General features: G+C 38.7%; 1 protein-coding gene and 1 pseudogene across 1 annotated transcript; both read right to left on the bottom strand.

Annotated features, from left to right (window-relative positions):
* Nucleotides 1-2,135: 2,135 nt before the first annotated feature.
* LOC137716082 (G-type lectin S-receptor-like serine/threonine-protein kinase RLK1) lies at nucleotides 2,136-7,030 on the bottom strand. The gene is made up of 3 exons (XM_068455476.1): nucleotides 3,559-7,030; nucleotides 2,557-2,667; nucleotides 2,136-2,455 (listed from the first exon to the last, which is right to left on the bottom strand). Exon 1 carries the CDS (start codon nucleotides 6,991-6,993, stop codon nucleotides 4,585-4,587), a length of 2,409 nt encoding a protein of 802 aa, XP_068311577.1. The 5' UTR covers nucleotides 6,994-7,030; the 3' UTR covers nucleotides 2,136-2,455; nucleotides 2,557-2,667; nucleotides 3,559-4,584.
* Nucleotides 7,031-12,550: 5,520 nt separating this feature from the next.
* LOC137715586 (G-type lectin S-receptor-like serine/threonine-protein kinase LECRK3) lies at nucleotides 12,551-16,756 on the bottom strand (annotated as a pseudogene).
* Nucleotides 16,757-19,441: the final 2,685 nt, after the last annotated feature.

The raw sequence follows: 19,441 nt of genomic DNA, 5'->3' as shown, positions 1-19,441 counted from the left end.
AACCTTTAATGAATTTGACTCCTCCGAAACTCCCAATATTTCTCCGCGGTTTCCGACTTCTCCCTCGTATGGTCCTTCCACCGGCTGCCGGTCTCATATATATAGGGTTTAGGGTCTAGACACTATCCCAAAGCAAAACAAAACCTTGGACATAAAGGGATAGGGCATCAGTTAGGTTGTAGGCACGTTTTAGGGATTTTCTTGGTCTAGAAAATTTCACAAAAATACGTTTTGGCAAGTCTTAGATGTCTTCTTCAAGGATTGGGGTCGCATACTTAATGGAAAAATCGGAAAGTTCTTCAAATCTTCTTCCTCGCACTATAACTTGGTTTGGATTTTTTTGGCAAAGGGAAGGCACTCGGCCAACAGGAAAAAAACTCTTCCTCTTCAAAGCAGCTGACAGCACGATTCGTACTTCGACTCCAAGGTGTCAAGATTATGGAGAAACCAGCCCTTTGTCCAAAACACACAAAGAAGGGTGTTGAAGACTGTCCTTCGGAAACTTTTTAAATCCCCTTATGTCTAAACCATCAAAGAAGGGGTTCGTTCTTCTTCCGGGTGTCCGCATTCAACTTGACACGCCCCGACCCCGATATTCCCCGAATACCAGGATAGGCACGTGCTGGCCGACACCCGAAGGTGACGAAAACCATTTATTGAGTGCAAATGCTGAAAACAAGGGATATATAAGGTTTATAAATATAAAAGAATAATTAATATGCAAATAAGGACCGTGTTCAGAGCACACCTCTAATCTAGAACACTAAAAGAAAATAATATAAAATTGAATGAAACCAAGGAGTGGGTCCTACACCGAGAAGACTCGAGGATGACGATGCGGAAGTGCCTGGACGTCGGGATTGTATGCCTCGATTCTAAGTCCTGAAGGGGGCGCAAAACAAACATGAGTGGACCAAGTTGATATATATATATAATAAAACAGTTATCAACGTATTAACCCCCAGTTTTTATGAAAACACAAGTATAATGAGAAACATAGGTTTTCCGAAATCTAGCATGTCGTGCAATGTCTCAAATCATCATTCGCATAAAATAATAATCACTAGTGAATGTCCAATATAACACTTCAGGCCCCATGCCGGCTCCCCGTCTCTGAGCACACAGTCAGAGGAAAATGCACTTCAGGCCCCTTGCCGGCTCCCCGTCTCTGAGCAGACAGTCAGAGGAAAATACACTCCAGGCCCTATGCCAACACCAAACTGTCGCCCGGGGACGGACCGGATCTATCCCTACGTCCCGTAGCGGAAGGGACCACTAGGTAAGTACAAAACCAGTGAACATACATATATTGAAAATCAACTTCATAGTATAAAGTCATCCATCATCTATACTATAAAGAGGTGTTCTAAACATGTTCTAAATATCATATCGTCATCCATCAGATATGCTATAAGAACATGGGTTATAGGAAAAATAGTAATAATTCAAACTAGCCTCAGTAAGCATGTTATCTCAAAACGTTCATAAAACATAATCATAAAGTCATGCTTTTCTGTGTATGCAATTCTACCATTAAAACATGCATTTTTAGAAGGGGTCCACTCACAGTACTTAGCTGCCGAAGAGCCACGCAACTAGCGAAGATGGAAACGCCACAATTAAACGCCCCTAAGCACATAAACGGTACATTTAGTCAAACTCTATTCAAACGATTGAATTTGGGAAAACGGACATCGGAAACGGGTTCAGAACGTCGAAATTAGCCTAGGAGGGGTCCCGCACAAAAACCCAAAAAGTCAACGGTCAAAGTCAACGTTGACCTTGACCGGGTCAACGGGTCACGGGTTTGGGCTTTAGGGTTTTGGGTTAGGGTAATTGGGTTTAGGTTTTAGGTGGGTTGGGTTTGGGTTAGAAGGAAAGTGGGTTTGGGTTTGAAACCTTATGGCCCAAGGCCTAATTAAAAAGGGGAAATGGGTTTGGGCTGCAACCAAGGCCCTAAGGCCTTTTGGGTTTTTAAAATGAAATAACTAAAAATAAAAAAGGAAAGGGTGAGGGTATTGGGCCAGAAACCAATTCAGGCCTAAGGCCCGTGGGTGTGGGAGATGGCCCGAAGGCCTGGGTGCTCGGAGAAGGACGCCGGAATTCGGCCGGAATTTAGACAAACTTTGAACGTCCATAACTTTGTTAATACTCGACGAAATCAAATGATTCAAAAATGAAAATCGTAGCTCTCGAAGAGACGAAGAGAATGGTACCTCACACGACGTCTAACTCGCCGTGGTTTGGCTGGAAAACACCTCGAAAGTCACTGAGGTCGCCGGAAACTGGGTAAGATTCAAATGAGCATAACTTCTTCAATACTCAATGAAATTGGGTGAAACAAAAAGGAAAGTTGTAGTACTCAGCGAGACAAAGAGATTGATACCTCGCACGCCGGCCAACTCGCCGTGGTTTGGCCGGAAATTTCCTCGAAAGTCACTGAGGTCGCTGGAAACTGGGTAAGATTCAAATGAGTATAACTTCTTCAATACTCAATGAAATTAGATGAAACAAAAAGGAAAGTTGTAGTACTCAGCGAGACGAAGAGATTGATACCTTGCACGCCGGCCAACTCGCCGTGGTTTGGCCGAAAATCTCCTCGAAAGGGACGGTTCTCGCCGGAAAACTGGGAAATGTCTTCGAGGTGATTTCTTCGTGGTTTGACGTCTAAAACACAGCCACGGGGTTAGAAAAGAGTTATAGGTGTGGGCATGGGTGTGTGTGTGTGTGTTCTTGTCGGAGGGGAAAGGAGAGAGAGCACGGGAAGAGAGAGTGAGGGAGAAGAGAGAGACTTTTCAGAAAAAGAAAAGAAAAGGGAGAGGGAACCGGGGGACAAAACAGGGGGTGGGCCCCTTGGACTCACCAATTAAGGTTCAAAAACAATTTTAAAAAGAAAGGTATCCCCCAAACTTAGTGAAAATACAAAAATACCTATTTTCTTACGTAAATCCCGGGACGGGTTCTTACACAACTACTAATTGCTTTGAGGCCTTATTATTATATAAAAATCACACTTATTGGATTGCACACGTGGTTGCGTATTGATGTTAATTTGATGTTAATTAGTAGTGAGCAGTGCCACCTAGTATTACGATCTGGTGGTATTCTTCTTCACTTGAAAGTGACAAGTCCTAGGTTCGACTCTCGCCAAAAGCAAATTTAAACCACATTATTGCTAGCAAGACTAAGCTCACTTCCCTACCTCTTTAGTGTAGATAATAGGGGTGTGCTATAATAAAACTCTGTTGGAACCTCAAATTACATCAATCCTTATTTAGGTAGGAATATTACACAATTAAAGTTCAAAATTTTCATTCCTATAATAAATTAGGGAGACAATTCCGGGTTAATTAACTCTAATCTAACAATCTGTATAATGCAGATATTAGCAAATGGATTGTATATATAGAAGAGTGTTTCAATAAGAGCTTATATTCATCTTTTTTACAGTGACCAATTCATTGATATGAAGATAATTTGCACAAACAAGCATAAAGAGTAATCTCCTAAATGATTACCACAAGCACCAATGTCACAAAACCGGCAGAGGTAACATACCTGAATCAAGAACACGCAATATCATCGCCAAAAGTGAGACCACATCATGCCATCGTTGATAAGCGAGGCTACATACTCGCTAGGCGAGACATCACTCCTAGTTGCGGTACAAACAACCACCCTACAGTAAACCTACCCTACTTTGAGAACGAAATCCACCAGTTGCTCATTTCCACAGTGAGAATTAGGAAACTGTAGCCAAGACCACCAAGACTTGCATCTAGGGAGATCTGCGGCAACCGCTAGCCAAGCAAGGTAAGGCGGCGCCACCACAAATTGTTACAGAGAAATCCACCCTGAAAATCAAGCAAAAGAAGGGGGATCTGACCCGTAACAACCAAGAAACCAACCCAAAGCCACATATCAATCCCCAATTCAAGAGAAAATCCCTTGGGAGGAAGGAAGATCTCGATTTTGGGGAGGAGGCTCCAACAAAGTCATGAAAAATGGTTGCCCATAAAATGGTGGGGAGAACAGGTGCTTAGAGCACCAGTGGAGGAGAGAAGGCACGAAAAAGGGGCGCCAGAGGCGCGGTCGAGGGGAAGCGAAGAGGGGAGGCTGGAAGGGGGAGGAGTGGCAGAGAATTAGAGATAGGCTGGTTAGAGGGAGAACAAAGGTTGTTGCAGTCTTGCAGATCTAGAGTTTGTTGTGTTGGAGAAGAAGGGAGAAGATTCGAGGTGTCTCACTTGTGACTTATTTTTTTTGAGGTCTAATTGATGGCCTCTATTCATTTGTTCTTTTAGGAGGATTCCAATGAAGTAAGTGTCGTCTGCTTGCGTAGAGTATAAGCAAATTGGTAGCAGCAAAACCAAATCAAAGTGTAGATATAAGAGTCACTTTATCATTCATAAAAGATCATAAACAAGAGTTACATACATAAAGCATTCTTTCAACGGTTGTGATCTAAATCATCACACTACAAAACTACAAGTCGGTAGACTAAAGATAGTTTGACAAATAGGAAACAAGCTAGCTACTACTGTGACAGTAAATTATACCTTGGCTGCGATACAACTAATGGCGGCTTCAGCCTGCTCTGGTATATGGAGATGGACATGGTGGAACATGCACTTCGACAACTGCTTCAAACATCTGCACAACCCTCCTCATAGTAGGCCTAAGAGAAGGGTCTTCCTGAATGCACCAAATCCCAACCATCACAAACTTTTCCAGTGTCGCTCGATCACCCAAGGCCTCAACTTCATGATCTACAACAGCATCTAATACTCCTCCAACGTAGCAATCATAAACCCAATCCGTTAAAATTGCTCTCTCTTCGCAGTTACCTTCCACGTCAACATTTCGCCTACAACAAATAATCTCCAGCAGCACAACACCAAAGCTGTACACATCAACTTTGGTAGTGATTGGCAAGTTCCTGAACCACTCAGGTGCAACATAACCTTTTGTTCCTCGGATAGCGGTATGAGTCTGGCTCTGATTCATCATCAAAAGTTTTGCCAATCCAAAATCAGAAATCCGAGGAGTGTAATAATCATCGAGAAGTATGTTCTGCGGCTTTATGTCACAATGGATAATCTGCGTGCTGCACTCTTCATGCAAGTACAAAAGCCCTTTCGCAATGCCATAAGCGATTTCAATTCGCTGTTTCCAACTTGGTTTGATCTCAGAAAAAAGAAAGCTTGCCAGTGTGCCATTGCTCAAGAACTCATAAACTAGCAATTTCTGTTGCCCCTCGTCACAATATCCGAAAAGACGAACCAGATTCTTATGATGCGTCTTACCAATTACATTCAGTTCTGTTTTAAACTCCTTCTCGGCATCTTGCATAACATAGCGTAGCTTCTTCACCGCCACTTCGACACAAGAACCAATTTGCATCACCCCTTTGAAAACCACTCCAAAAGCACCCTTTCCTAATTCTTCCTCGAATCCATTTGTAGCTTCTCGTAGCTCTTCATAGCTAAAAGAGCGCAAATTCGAGTCCAAAACAAGATCGGTACTAGATCTTACCGGTTTGTTCCGGAATATGAAGAAAAAACCGAGACAGAGAGCAGCAACATTAACAAAGATGGAGGTACCTAATAGTACACCTATAACAGTGGTCTTGCTCTTCTCTTTATCATCTGGAATTGGTGTTGGAGGAGGAATTGGCACTGGAGCCTTTCGGACTTTGATGAAGGTCTGTGAATTAAGATCTAACTGCACTCTCCCGTTTGAGAGAGGTAACTTCTTTTTCCAGCAGCTTTCATTCCTGAAAACAGCAACAGCGCACAAACAATCTTGAAAGCAAGACTCTTTGCACTTCTCCACGGTAAAAGGTTTTAGCCGCACATAATCTGAGGTTGGCCAATCAGTATTTGTCTGCAATTCGATATCATACAAATCTTTTCTGGGACTTTGTACCTCATCTCCTTCACAGCCTTGTATAAAATCGGGTTTACAGCCTCGGTATAAGTCATTGAGATCAAGAAAAGAAAACCCTCTCGGGCATTGGCAGGTTGGCCTGTGATCTTGATTCATCTTACAGACACTGTTGTATCCGCAAACACCAACGCCCATGCTTTCCATAAGTGCTTGGCAAATATCATCCGGCTTATACCACAGGGGACTCCAGCTTGCAATTCCAGTGAAATTTTTCGGGTAAGAGTATAGCGTGAAAATCCCATCAAAATCAAGAGTTGCCCTTATGTAGCTGTCCCTCACCCGGGAGACTCCTGCCGTTGTGAGAATGAATCTTCCACCATTTTCTCCCAAAACAAACATGTCCCCTGAGTTGTTGAACACCAATTGTTTACCTTCACTACCTTCCAGAGTCCCCGCTGTTCTGTCCGTGGCAAAGTACGGCTCGTTGGCAAAATCTGTTGGCAAGTTTATGGTGTTGAGCACGAGGTTTCCATCATCTTGCAAGCGCAGCTGGAACCGCCCCTTCGTGTAGTTACTCTCCGATTGTCTAGACGAAAGCTTCCCATTTCTCTCAATTGTCTGTCCAGGCAAAATGGTGTCTGTAGGATTGTTGAAGGCCTCCCATAAGCTCCCCGAGTTTTTGTCTTGAAGAACAAAGTTTCCGTTGTCATTCATGACCCCGTTTACAACAACCCCGAAGGTTGTTTCGGATTTCCATATCTCCCCACCGTGAGGATCGTTAAGAACTAGTCCACTGCTGGCATTCAAGTTCAAAGTGGATCCCTTAGGTGCAACTATGGTGTTGTTATCCTCATATGCATGCCAAACTACGGTTTTGTTTTGGATTTTGGCGTACCATATTGAAAGCAAGAAAAGATCATTACCTCCAAGGGGCAAAAATCCAAACGCGAAATCACCGGATGGAGAAAGCCATGATGAGGAGTTACTTGTAGTTGCAGTTAAATAATTTCCAACTGCTACTCTTCCATTATTTTGCGAAAACACAGAAATTGGTAGCAAAAACAATGAGGAGAACAAAAGCATCCGCACAGAAAAAGCCATTGCCATTGCAAAAGCACCAATTTTTCAGCCTAGCTTAATTGATTAGCTATATTTCTTAATGAAACATTGCTTCCTTGGAATTCTTCAAGTCAAAGTTTATGTACCAAATTTTAGGCTTGACTAATCTCCATGCCTGTCTTTGACTACGCGTTTCTAGATGTAATCGCCCATAGCATTTTTTCTCACCACTATTTAATATGGTGTATGCTCACCACCCTATTTATTACCGTTAGATAAGTTTGAATTTTGAGATTTGTGCCTATCCACTACACGAATATTGAAATTCAAACTCATCTAACTGTGATAAATAGGGTGATGAGCATACACCACACTAAATGGTGGTGAGCAAAAATGCTCCCTGTAAATGCGTATGTCACATTTTGCTTAGTCAATTCCGATGTGGACGGCTCCTAGAGAAGGTTGGTTGAAAATAATTCCGATATGACTGTCTCGTGTAACGATCGCACTGAAAAATCTCTCCTATTACTTCTGCAGTTTGTGGGTTTTGCAGGGAAAAAGATAAAGTTTATGGAATGGTGCATGGGCACCATCTAAAAAGAAGGAATAGAATGATAAAAAAAAAAAAAAAATTAAAAAGGCTTGAAAACTTTGAGTTTTAATGATAAAGACAAAATAAATGGTAAAATGAATAGTATTAGGATTGACTTTTTAGTGTAAAAATATAATTTTTCGTTAAAATGAATATTACATTGGCCTTTTCGTTAAAACTCCCTAAAAATAAGGATGATGCATTTGAAAAGGTGAAAGAAAAAATAATAAAGGGAAAGAGGTTCATCGGCACCACCACATAAATAATAGCAAGATATAAGAAAATCAGAGTGAAGATATAAGAAAAACTATCTCATGGAGAAGTTGAACGTGAAGAAGTTGAGATTTCATCATAAAATAGTATGAGGAGTAATCTAACTTCTTTATTCTTAACACGCCCCCTCATGTGTGGGGTATTTTTGTATTTTAAAGTCTAACACGTGAACAGTACAACGGGGTGACGTGGAGTGTGTGTGGCCGTTTGGCTATGGGGCAACCTGCTCTGATACCATGAAGAAAGTTGAGGTTCCACTATAAAACTAATTGGCAATATGGGGAGTAGCCTAACCTCTTATAAACTCATGCAAGGTCCCTCATTTTCAACATTTTTCTGTTTATAATCAATCTATTTTTAGTTACTAATTTATGGTTGGTTTTGTAATGTTATGATTTATATCAAAACCGTAGAAAGAGTGATTTATGTATGCAACTCTTGTAATGGGATGGGAAATAAGAGTGATTTATGTATGCAACTCTTGTAATGGGATGGGAAATAGTTATGGTGGGCGGGTAATTATGGTTATTTACCCATAATCGTTTAATCTCTTACCCGTATAATTGTTTACTAGTTGGGTAATTGCATAAATGGTTATATCTATATCCATAACCGCGTACCCATTTAACCGTAACCACATATGCCCGTTTACCAGTTTTTTTACCCGTTTACATGTTTTTATAACAACTTGAAAATTAAAAAAGAAATTTATCATAATTTTCTTTTTCTGACCATTAAATACTGTCATATTTGACAACGAATCGATGAGATTTTTCTTAGTAACCATGCGCCTGAACATCAAACATTAATTTATAACTCAATTAAAATTTAAAAATTAATTAATAGCACCATCCATACACATGATCATGGAACATTGATTTATAACCGCAATTAGCAAGACGAAGAAAACACTAATCAGACACCACTAAACTTGAGATCGTCACTCTGAAATTAATAGACCAAGAGGCCCTGCATCCCTTCCAACTTCCAACCAACATATGTTCGGCATGCAATGCATGATAAATAAACTTGAACTCAAAATTAGTAAGATCTTTCCGACCTAAATATTTATTAATTTAGGGTTTTCGTTTTTTCTTTCTCTCTTTCTAATTTTACATATATTAACATAAACGGTTAACTGGATATCCATTTATAACCGCGGGTAATACTCATGACCGTCAATTTAAATTCCACGGATAAACAGTTATACCATAACTGTTTATTTGTCTAAACGGTTACCCATAACCGTAACCATGAATTTTAAACGGACGGATAACCGTGGTTACCCAAACTCATGGATATTTTGGCCATGCCTACTCTTGTTATGAAGAATAAAGTTCGTTACAAAAACATAGCCCCGCGACTTTGCGTTTGCTTAAGCTATTGGTGCTGATGAAGTTTAGGGCCTATCATGTATGAATTGGAATTATTGCTGCCCTCTCTACTCCCTTGTGTTCTTTGTAGAGAGGGCGAAGAATTATGATCCTTTCTATTGACAAGTACAAAAGCCCCTTAGCAACGCCATAAGTGATTTCAATTCGCTGTCTCCAACTTGGTTTGATATCAGCAAAAATAAAGCTTGCCAATGTTCCATTGCTCATGAACTCAAAAACTAGTGATCTTTGTTGCCCCTTGTCACAATATCCGAAAAGACAAACCAGATTCTTGTGATGCGTCTGACTAATTACATTCAGTTCTGTTTTGAACTCCTCGACATCTTGCATAACATAGTTTAGCCTCTTCCCCGCCACTTCGACACCAGAACCAATTTGCATCCCCCTTTGAAACCACTCCAAATACACCCTTTCCTAATTCTTCCGTAAATCCATTTGTAGCTTCTTGTAGTTCTTCATAGCTAAGAGAGTCCAAAACCGAGACAGAGAGCAGCACTTAAGACAGCATTAACAAAGGTAGAGGTACCTAATAGTAACGATTCCACGCGTATGACGGATGTCTGGCTCTTCTCTTTATCATCTGATATTGGCATTGGAGGAAACTGCAGAGTTATATTAGGTTAAAAATCAAAGTACGCATAAATGAACAAGCTGACTAACCGAAAGAACAACCAATTATAAATATAATTTTATTAACTGGAAAGAGATTGCACGGCTAGAATACTACATTTCGAGTGACTTGTTATTCCATGAGTTACAAAGCACCTTATTTATAGAGAAAATTAAAGCAAACCCTAATCCCTAAAACCTTCCATAGGAGTTTAATATATTAAACTCATGAGTGTAATATATTAGTATCACACTCAAATTTTCCGCCCCACCATAGAAGTGTGATTTCACTATGAGTTCGATATATTTGTATCACACTCATTTTTTTATCCTACTTTGAAAAGTTCAACGGGCAAGAAGTTATAAACTTAATGGGCCAAGAATTCTAATTTTCGGCCCACAAGAAAACCCAATAGAAATAACAATAAAACTAAAATTAATTTTCCAACATATTATCCTTTCAGACTTTGATGAAGGTCTGCGAATTAAGAGTGACATCCACTCTCCCGTTCGGAAGAGGTAACTTCTTTTTCCATCAGGTTTCAGACCGGAAAACAGCAACATCACATAAACAAGTACATCAATTCTATAAATGCAAAGTGGCACACAACAGGAAAGCTCTCCAAATTAACACACAAATATGCGAAACTTCTCAAACATATTGAGATTTTACCCTTTTCTGCCAACATACTTTCAGTTTGGATAAACAACATTGTGTTGATAACTGTCAACATCTTCAAATAAACAGCACTAGTAACCGGCAACATCTTTAGGTAAATAGCACTGAAGTCGTAGAATTAACCGATCGAGGAGCACCTTCAGTTTTGATAAACAGCACTGCTTCGCGACCAACTGGTTACCTATCCAAGTCTCAGTCAGCGAGGATTCTTTGTGTCCTTATTGGAAGAGGTCATTTCATTAGCCTTCTCGGCGAAATGAGGTGTTACCAAGTACACTGAAGGCTGAATTTGATATTGAACCACACTAAAAGCCCTTGTCTTCAGGCTCTAGAACCCGAAGACTAAGATGTGTTCCTTCCTCAACCGTAATCACAAGATTCAGAAGTCATCAGCGCTCCTAACGCGACATCAACATTCATTCACTCCCGAGCTTGGCCAATGAGTTGGCACGCCTACATTCAGTCGAATGACGTAGTTAGCTTATTAGCTATTCAGCCTGCGCGCCACGTAAACTAGTAGTTTTTAGGATCAATAGATATACATCGTTGGGGGTAAAACACCCGAGGATGAGAAAATGACGGGCTTGAGGTGTGTTAGACGAGCATTTGAAGCCCGTAGAGGTCCAGAAAAGGCCGAGATGCCATTTCATCTTAGCAGGTTGGGCCAGACATTTCGTACCATGTTGGATCGCAGGTCAGGTCATCCATTTCAAATTTAGCCAAAGATGGACTTTATTTGAACTAAAACAATGGTCCAAATGAGGTTCCTCACTGCCTCAAGCTTTTGTACTCACCATAAAATTCGCTTAAAAGCCTAAACCTTTGCCTTTGCGCCTTCTTTGCCTAAATCTTAATTTCTATATCTGATTTAGAGCTTGATACAAAATTATATATATCTGGACCCGGTACTTGAATTCCTTAAAGAAAAATGACAAGGGCGTACTCTTCATCAGAAGATAATACATGTGTAAGTAGTCTTTTAAATGTTCTCACAATCACGATAAAATAACTAGTTTCCTTCGAAGCATCAGTTTGAATTTTAAGCACATTGGTAGCAACAAAATAAAATCAAAGTGAAGATATAAGAAAAATCGTCTGATGGAGACGTTGAAAGTGAACAAGTTGATAGATTCCTTCAAAGCATCAATTTGAATTTTCTACCATGCAATTTGAATTTTAAGCATATTGGCACCTTGAATTCTTTAAAGAAAAACGATAAAGGCGTACTCTTCATCAGAAGATAATACATGTGTAAGTAGTCTTTCAAATGTTCTCACAATCACGTTAAAATAACTAGTTTCCTTCGAAGCATCAATTTGAATTTTCTACCATGCAATTTGAATTTTAAGCACATTGGTAGCAACAAAACAAAATCAAAGTGAAGATATAAGAAAAATCATCTGATGGAGATGTTGAACGTGAAGAAGTTGATAGTTTCCTTTGAAGCATCAATTTGAATTTTCTACCATGCAATTTGAATTTTAAGCAGATTGGCAGCAACAAAACAAAATCAGAGTGAAGATATAAGAAAAATCGTCTCATGGAGACAATGAACGTGAAGAAGTTGAGGTTCCATCATAAAACAATATGGGGAGTAGCCTCTTCATTCTCAACACGCCCCCTCACGTGTGGGGTATTTTTGTATTTTTAAGCCTAACATGTGAACATCACAACGAGGTGACATGGAGCTTGTGTGGCCGTTTGGCTTCACACGTGGGACAACCTGCTCTGATACCATGAAGAAAGTTAAGGTTCCACTACAAAACCAATTGGCAATATGGGAATAGCCCAACCTCTTATAAACTCATACATGGTCTCTCCTCCCATCAATGTGTGACTCATTTTCAACAGTTTCCTATTTATAATCAATCTATTTTTAGTTACTAACTGATGTTTGGTTTTGTAATGTTATGATTTATATCAAAACCTTAGAAAGAGTGCTTTATGTATGCAACTCTTTTTATGATCTTGTTATGAATAATAAAATTCGTCACGAAACCATAGCCCCGCGACTATGCGTTTGCTTAAGCTATTGGTGCTGATGAAGTTTAGGGCCTATCATGTATGAATTGGAATTATTGCTGCCCTCTCTACTCCCTCATGTTCTTTGTAGAGTTCTTTGTAGAGAGGGCGAAGAATTATGATCCTTTCTATTGACAAGTACAAAAGCCCTTTAGCAACGCCACAAGTGATTTCAATTCGCTGTCTCCAACTTGGTTTGATATCAGCAAAAAGAAAGCTTGCCAATGTTCCATTGCTCATGAACTCATAAACTAGTGATCTTTGTTGCCCCTTGTCACAATATTCGAAAAGACGAACCAGATTCTTTTGATGCGTCTGACTAATTACATTTAGTTCTGTTTTGAACTCCTCGACATCTTGCATAACATAGTTTTGTAGGAGTTTGAGACCCTCTTGTCCCACATTAGGCAACAGTACTAGCCTTTATATAGGCTTATTCCTTCTTCTTAGTAATTAGAACTTGGACCATTTGAAAATGGATTGAAGGCTTGGGCCTTATGGTTGTGTGGATTAGGCTTGAATGTAATATAGCCTAAATACAATTAATATTAATTAATCAAGACAAGGGCCTTGGGCCTCTTGGAATTTAAAATTAATTAGATTCATTAATTTTAATTTTTGGATTAAGTTTTTTAATTAATTTATTAATTAAAAAATGTTTTGATTAAAAGACACAGCTATTAGAAAAAGTTGTACGTTTTGATTAAAGGACACATCTATTATATAGGCTTATTCTTTCTTCTTAATAATTAGAACTTGGACCATTTGAAAATGGATTGAAGGCTTGGGCTTTATGGTTGTGTGGATTAGGCTTGAATATAATATAGCCTAAATACAATTAATATTAATTAATCAAGACAAGGGCTATGGGCCTTGGGGCCTTGGAATTTAAAATTAATCAGATTCATTAATTTTAATTTTCGGATTAAGTTTTTTAATTAATTAATTAATTAAACAACGTTTTGATTAAAATACACAGCTATTAGAAAGAGTTGTACGTCTTGATTAAAGGACACAACTATTATATAGGCTTATTCCTTTTTCTTAGTAATTAGAACTTGGACCATTTGAAAATGGATTGAAGGCTTGGGCCTTATGGTTGTGTGGATTAGGCTTGAATATAATATAGTCTAAACCTTGGGGCCTTGGAATTTAAAATTAATCAGATTCATTAATTTTAATTTTCGGATTAAGTTTTTTAATTAATTTATTAATTAAAAAACGTTTTGATTAAAAGACACAGTTATTAGAAAGAGTTGTACGTTTTGATTAAAGGACACAACTATTATATAGTCTTATTCCTTCTTCTGAGTAATTAGAACTTGGACCATTTGAAAATGGATTGAAGGCTTGTGCCTTATGGTTGTGTGGATTAGACTTGAATATAATATAGCCTAAATACAATTAATATTAATTAATCAAGACAAGGGCCTTGGGCCTTGGGGCCTTGGAATTTAAAATTAATCAGATTCATTAATTTTAATTTTCGGATTAAGTTTTTTAATTAATTTATTAATTAAAAAACGTTTTGATTAAAAGGCATAGCTATTAGAAAGAGTTGTACATTTTGATTAAAAGACACAACTATTAGAAAGAGTTGTGTACTTTCAAATACACTGAACATGTATTTGAAAGGGTGTGAAACAACTTATATATTTGCAATCACAGTATCCAAGTGAGAATCATCTTTTCTTCCATCTTGTCTTCTGTACAAAATTTCCAGAGAGTAAACACACAAAGCAATTCGCTAGAGTTCTATAATCCAGTGCGGATTGTAGAATTAGGTAGTTGTATCCTAGTCGAGCAGACGTTGTAGAACCACAAGCACACGAGTGGGACGGAAATACTGTTCGAAGGACATAGCGTTTGCGCTAGCTTCTACCTTCAATTCATTCAAGTTAGTATCATTTTAATTTTTTGTAATTATTGTGTAATTGCATTCTGTATTGCAAGTATTTTTGAATAGTAAAGTATAAGTATTTCGGTTCTGTATTTCTGTTATTTTATTATTTCTAAATTGTTCTCCAACAAGTTTAGCCTCTTCACCGCCACTTCGACACCAGAACCAATTTGCATCCCCCTTTGATACCATTCCAAATACACCCTTTCCTAATTCTTCCGTAAATCCATTTTTAGCTTCTTGTAGTTCTTCATAGCTAAATGAGAGTCCAAAACCGAGACAGAGAGCAGCATTTCCGACAACATTAACAAGGATAGAGGTACCTAATAGTAATGATTCCACGCGTATGACAGATGTCTGGCTCTTCTCTTTATCATCTGGAATTGGCATTGGAGGAAACTGCAGAGTTATATTAGTTTGAAAATCAGAGTACCCATAATGAACAGACTAACTAACCGAAAGAACAACCAATTATAAGCAAATATAACTTTATTAACTGGAAAGAGATTGCACGGATACAAAATAGAAGACTGCATTTTGAGTGACTTGTTATTCCATGAGTTACAAGGCACCTTATTTATAGAGAAAATTAAAGCAAACCCTAATCCCTAAGACCTTCCATAGTGGTTTAATATATTAAACTCATGAGCGTAATATATTAGTATCACACTCAAATTTTCCGTCCCACCATAGAAGTGTGATTTCACTATGAGTTCAATATATTTGTAGCACACTTATTTTTTATTTTTATTTTTTGTCCTAATTTGGAAGGCCTAACGGGCAAAAAGTTATAAACTTAATGGACAAAGAATCTTAATTCTTGGCCCACAAGAAAACCCAATAGAAATAACAATAATACTAAAATTAATTTTCCAACATATTATCCTTTCGGACTTTGATGAAGGTCTGCGAATTAAGAGTGACATCCACTCTCCCGTTCGAAAGAGGTATCTTCTTTTTCCAGCAGGTTTCAGACCGGAAAACAGCAACAGCGCACAAACAATCATGAAAGCAAGACTCGTTGCACTTGGCTGCGGTAAAAGGCTTTAGCTGCACATAATCTGAGGTTGGCCAATCAGTATTTATCAGCACCTCGACATCATACAAATCTTGCCTGGGACTTGCTAGCTCATCTTCTTTACAGCCTTGTATAAAATCGGGTTTGCAGCCTCGGTATACGTCCTTGGGATCAAGAAAAGAAAACCCCTTCGGGCATTCGCAGGTCGGCCTATTATCTGGTTTGAGCTTGCAGATACTGTTGTATCCGCAAACACCAACGCCCGCGTCTTCCAAAAGTGTTTGACAAATATCAACCGGCTGATACCACAGAGGACTACTCCAGCTTGCATTTCCTGTGAAAGTTTTTGGGTGAGCATATAGCGCGAAAATCCCATCAAAATCAAGAGTTGCCCTTAGGTAGTTCTCCCTCGCTGAGACTCCCTCTGCCGTTGTGAGAATGAATCTTCCACCATTTTCTCTCAGAACAAACATGTCCCCTGAGTTGTTGAACACCAATTGTTTGCCTTCACTACCTTCCACAGTCCCCATTGTCGTGTCCGTGGCAAAGTAAGGATTGTTGGCATAATCCGTTGGCAAGTTTATGGTATTGAGCACGAGGTTTCCATCATCTTGCAAGCGCAGCTGGAACCGGCCCTTCGCGTAGTTACTCTCCGATTGTCTAGACGAAAGCTTCCCATTTCTCTCAATTGTCTGACCAGGCAAAATAGTGTCTGTAGGATTGTTGAAGGTCTCCCACAAGCTCCCCGAGTTTTTGTCTTGAAGAACAAAGTTTCCGGTGTCATTCATGACGCCGTTTGCAACAACCCCGAAAGTTGTTTCGGGTTTCCATATCTCCCCACCGTGAGGATTGTTAAGAACTAATCCACTGCTGGCATCCAAGTTCAAAGTTGATCCCTTAGGTGCAACAATGGGGTTGTTATCCTCATATGCATGCCAAACTACGGTTTTGTCTGGGATTTTCGCGTACCATATTGAAAGCAAGAAAAGATCATTGCCTCCAAGGGGCAAAAATCCAAACGCGAAATCACCGGATGGAGAAAGCCATGATGAGGAGTTACTTGTAGTTGCAGTTAGAGAACTTCCAACTGCTACTCTTCCATTATTTTGGGAAAACACATAAATTGGTAGCAAAAACAATGAGGAGAACAAAAGCATCCGCACAGAAAAAGCCATTGCCATTGCAAAAGCACCAATTTTTCAGGCTAGCTTAATCGATTAGCTATATATCTTAATGAATCATTGCTTCCTTGGAATTAATCGAGTCAAAGTTTGTGTTCCAAATTTTAGGCTTGACTAGTCTCCATCCCTGTTTTTGTCTAAGCGTTTCTAGATGTAAATGCTTGTGCCGCATTTTGCGCGAGTCAATTCCGTTGAACTTGTGGACGGCTCCTAGATAAGGTTGGTTTAAAATTGATGTTGATGGTGCAAGTAGACCTGTAAATGAGTCGGGTTCAATCCGACTTGTTAAGTTAACGGAGCTTAACAGGTTATCCGAACCCGATCTATTAAGATAACAGGTCATCTGTTTCACCCGTTAACACTCGTTAACAATTATTATTATTATTTTTGCATAGAGTTTATTTTTTGTTGTTAAGACTTTATTGAAATTACTAAAACATCATCAACTAACGGGTTGACCCAAAGTGACCCGTTATTTAACGGATTCATCCGTTAACGACCCGACCCGGTAAGCATCCACTCACATACTAATATTAACCGGTCGTGTCGGATCGGATTAATGGGTCGGGTCCAAAATGCCAGGTCTAGGTGCAGATGTGGTGGTAAGAGATTGGAGGGGAAGTTTGTGGCTGCCGGGGCATGAAGAAAGTTCGGAATTCCGTCCGCTACACATTCTGAGATGTCGGTTGTATGTGAAGGTCTTCGGTTTGCTGCAGTCCTTGGCTTACAGCGGTTGGTGGTGGAGAGAGAGATTATAATCAATTGGCATCTCAATTTCAGCTTAAACAGTTTGTTCATGTGTGTTCAGTTCGTAATGGGATTGTGCCCATAGACTAACCAAGTATGATCTTTCGATTGGAAACGAGTTAATTTGGTGTGAGAGTCCTCAGGTTATTCAGGATCTCCTCATTCAAGAGTCTTTGTAATCTTTAACGGATCAATATATCGTTTCTTCTTAAAAAAAAAACGTTAACCATCCACAATGGCAGGACATAGGCTTCGCCACGATCACACATAAAAATTTCTCTCAAGATAAGGATTGGCCTACCCTTTCACTTTCAGTGTTCTTTTGTGCTTTCCTGTTTGTGTGATCACGATTAAACTACGTTAACATTTTATATTACTATTTATTTTTATCTTATTATATTTATAAAAAAAATATAAAATATTAACATGATTTAATTATGACCATGCAAAACAGAAAGATAAGGAAAGACACGAAAGGGAAGAGGAGACAATTCATGTCCTTCTCTCAACGTGTCCATGTTGTGGTGTCCACTATCCTGCCTCTTTCTCACTTGTCTCTATTATTTCTGCAGTTTGTCTTTTTTTCCGGGAAAAAGACAAAGTTTGTGGAATGGTGCATGGGCACCATCTGAAAAGAAGGAATAGAATAATAAAAAAAAGGATGGTGCATTTGAAAAGGTAAAAGAAAAAATAATAAAAGGGAAGAGGTGCATCGGCACCACCACAGAAATAATAGTAAAATATAATAAATTGGAAGAAAGTCTTCATGTAAACAGTAAAGACTTCAAACATAAAATATAATAAATTGGAAGAAAGTCTTCATGTAAACAGTAAAGACTTCAAATATAAGGTTTAAAAGTTTTTATGTGCACAGTAATATTACAATCTTCCTTCTTTTTTTTTTTTTTTTTTTTTTGGAAACTGAAAAAGTATTACCAGGATGAAGATGTTAACGAAGGACGAAAGAAAGCCTACAACAAGACCAACAAGCAAGAAAGCAACAAAACCCGAAGCAATGAGGGGATATGGAGAAAGACCCTAGAACCAAATTCAAGTGTCTCCCCTACAACTGCCAACCATTGATCAATAGAGATAAGGTAAGCCATCTTTATTTAGTACATGAACCAACGAAGATGGAGGTCGATTGACCCAAATGATGATTTTTTCAAACTAACCTTATTTACAAAGTCTTCATGCAAATGATCACCAAAAAAGAGTCTTCATATAAATGGTAGACTTCAATTATCAATATAGACAATCATTGAAGAGGACATTAGTCTAATTTAAATGATTAGTTGTTTGATTTCAGAGCAATATTGAAGTGTTGTAATCGTCTGCTGCTCCGCACCACATCCCCACTCCGTAATAGAGACGAGCCGCTGTCCGTCTCTTCCTACTCTCTCTCTCCGCCGCGGCCACCACCAGCCGTGCCTCCTGTCACGAGTTCCTCCCATCTAACTATCTATCCTCTCCAAACACCACCGATTTAATCCCGACGTATACACTTTTTGGTTTTTCATTTTTATTTTTATTTTTATTTGTTTGATCGGTACAGGGTTTTGTACTAACCTCAAAGAGATGATATTTTGTATTTGATTTTTGAGTATTTGTTGTCTTTGTATAAGAATCACTATTTGGATTAATTGTTGATTTTCAACCTTTTGTCTTTGTTCTTAATATTTTTGAGTTCCATATGTTAAATACCAGGTTTTTTCATTTAGCATCTAATGAATTTTATGAAATGAAAACTAATGAAAATGACTTGAAAACTTTGAGTTCTAACGATAAAATATAAGGTAAAATGAATAGTATCAGAATTGACATTTTAGTGTAAAAATGTGGTTTTTAGTTAAAATGAACAATACCGCGGGTTTTTCGTTAAAACTCTCTCATATATTTTATTTCCTTCAGTTATATACCTCAAACGGATTTACTTTGTTTGCAATGCTAAAATAGGTGTCTATTCTGTAGGACATGTATTTTGTCACCTTAACTACACCGGCAAAATATGTGTGGAATGCATCTTGTTTATGTTTCTTCTGTGTCTTATGGAAACAGGCATCCTACATCTTTTTTGCTTT

Source organism: Pyrus communis, chromosome 14 (assembly GCF_963583255.1).
Source record: "Pyrus communis chromosome 14, drPyrComm1.1, whole genome shotgun sequence".
NCBI lineage: Eukaryota > Viridiplantae > Streptophyta > Magnoliopsida > Rosales > Rosaceae > Pyrus > Pyrus communis.
Note: the sequence above shows the minus strand (reverse complement) of the source record. Positions and strands in the feature narration are given on the sequence as shown.

What these genes read in the sequence shown, in the direction of transcription:
- LOC137716082 (XM_068455476.1), bottom strand. Translation starts at nt 6,993, where the DNA reads ATGGCAATGGCTTTTTCTGTGCGGATGCTTTTGTTCTCCTCATTGTTT.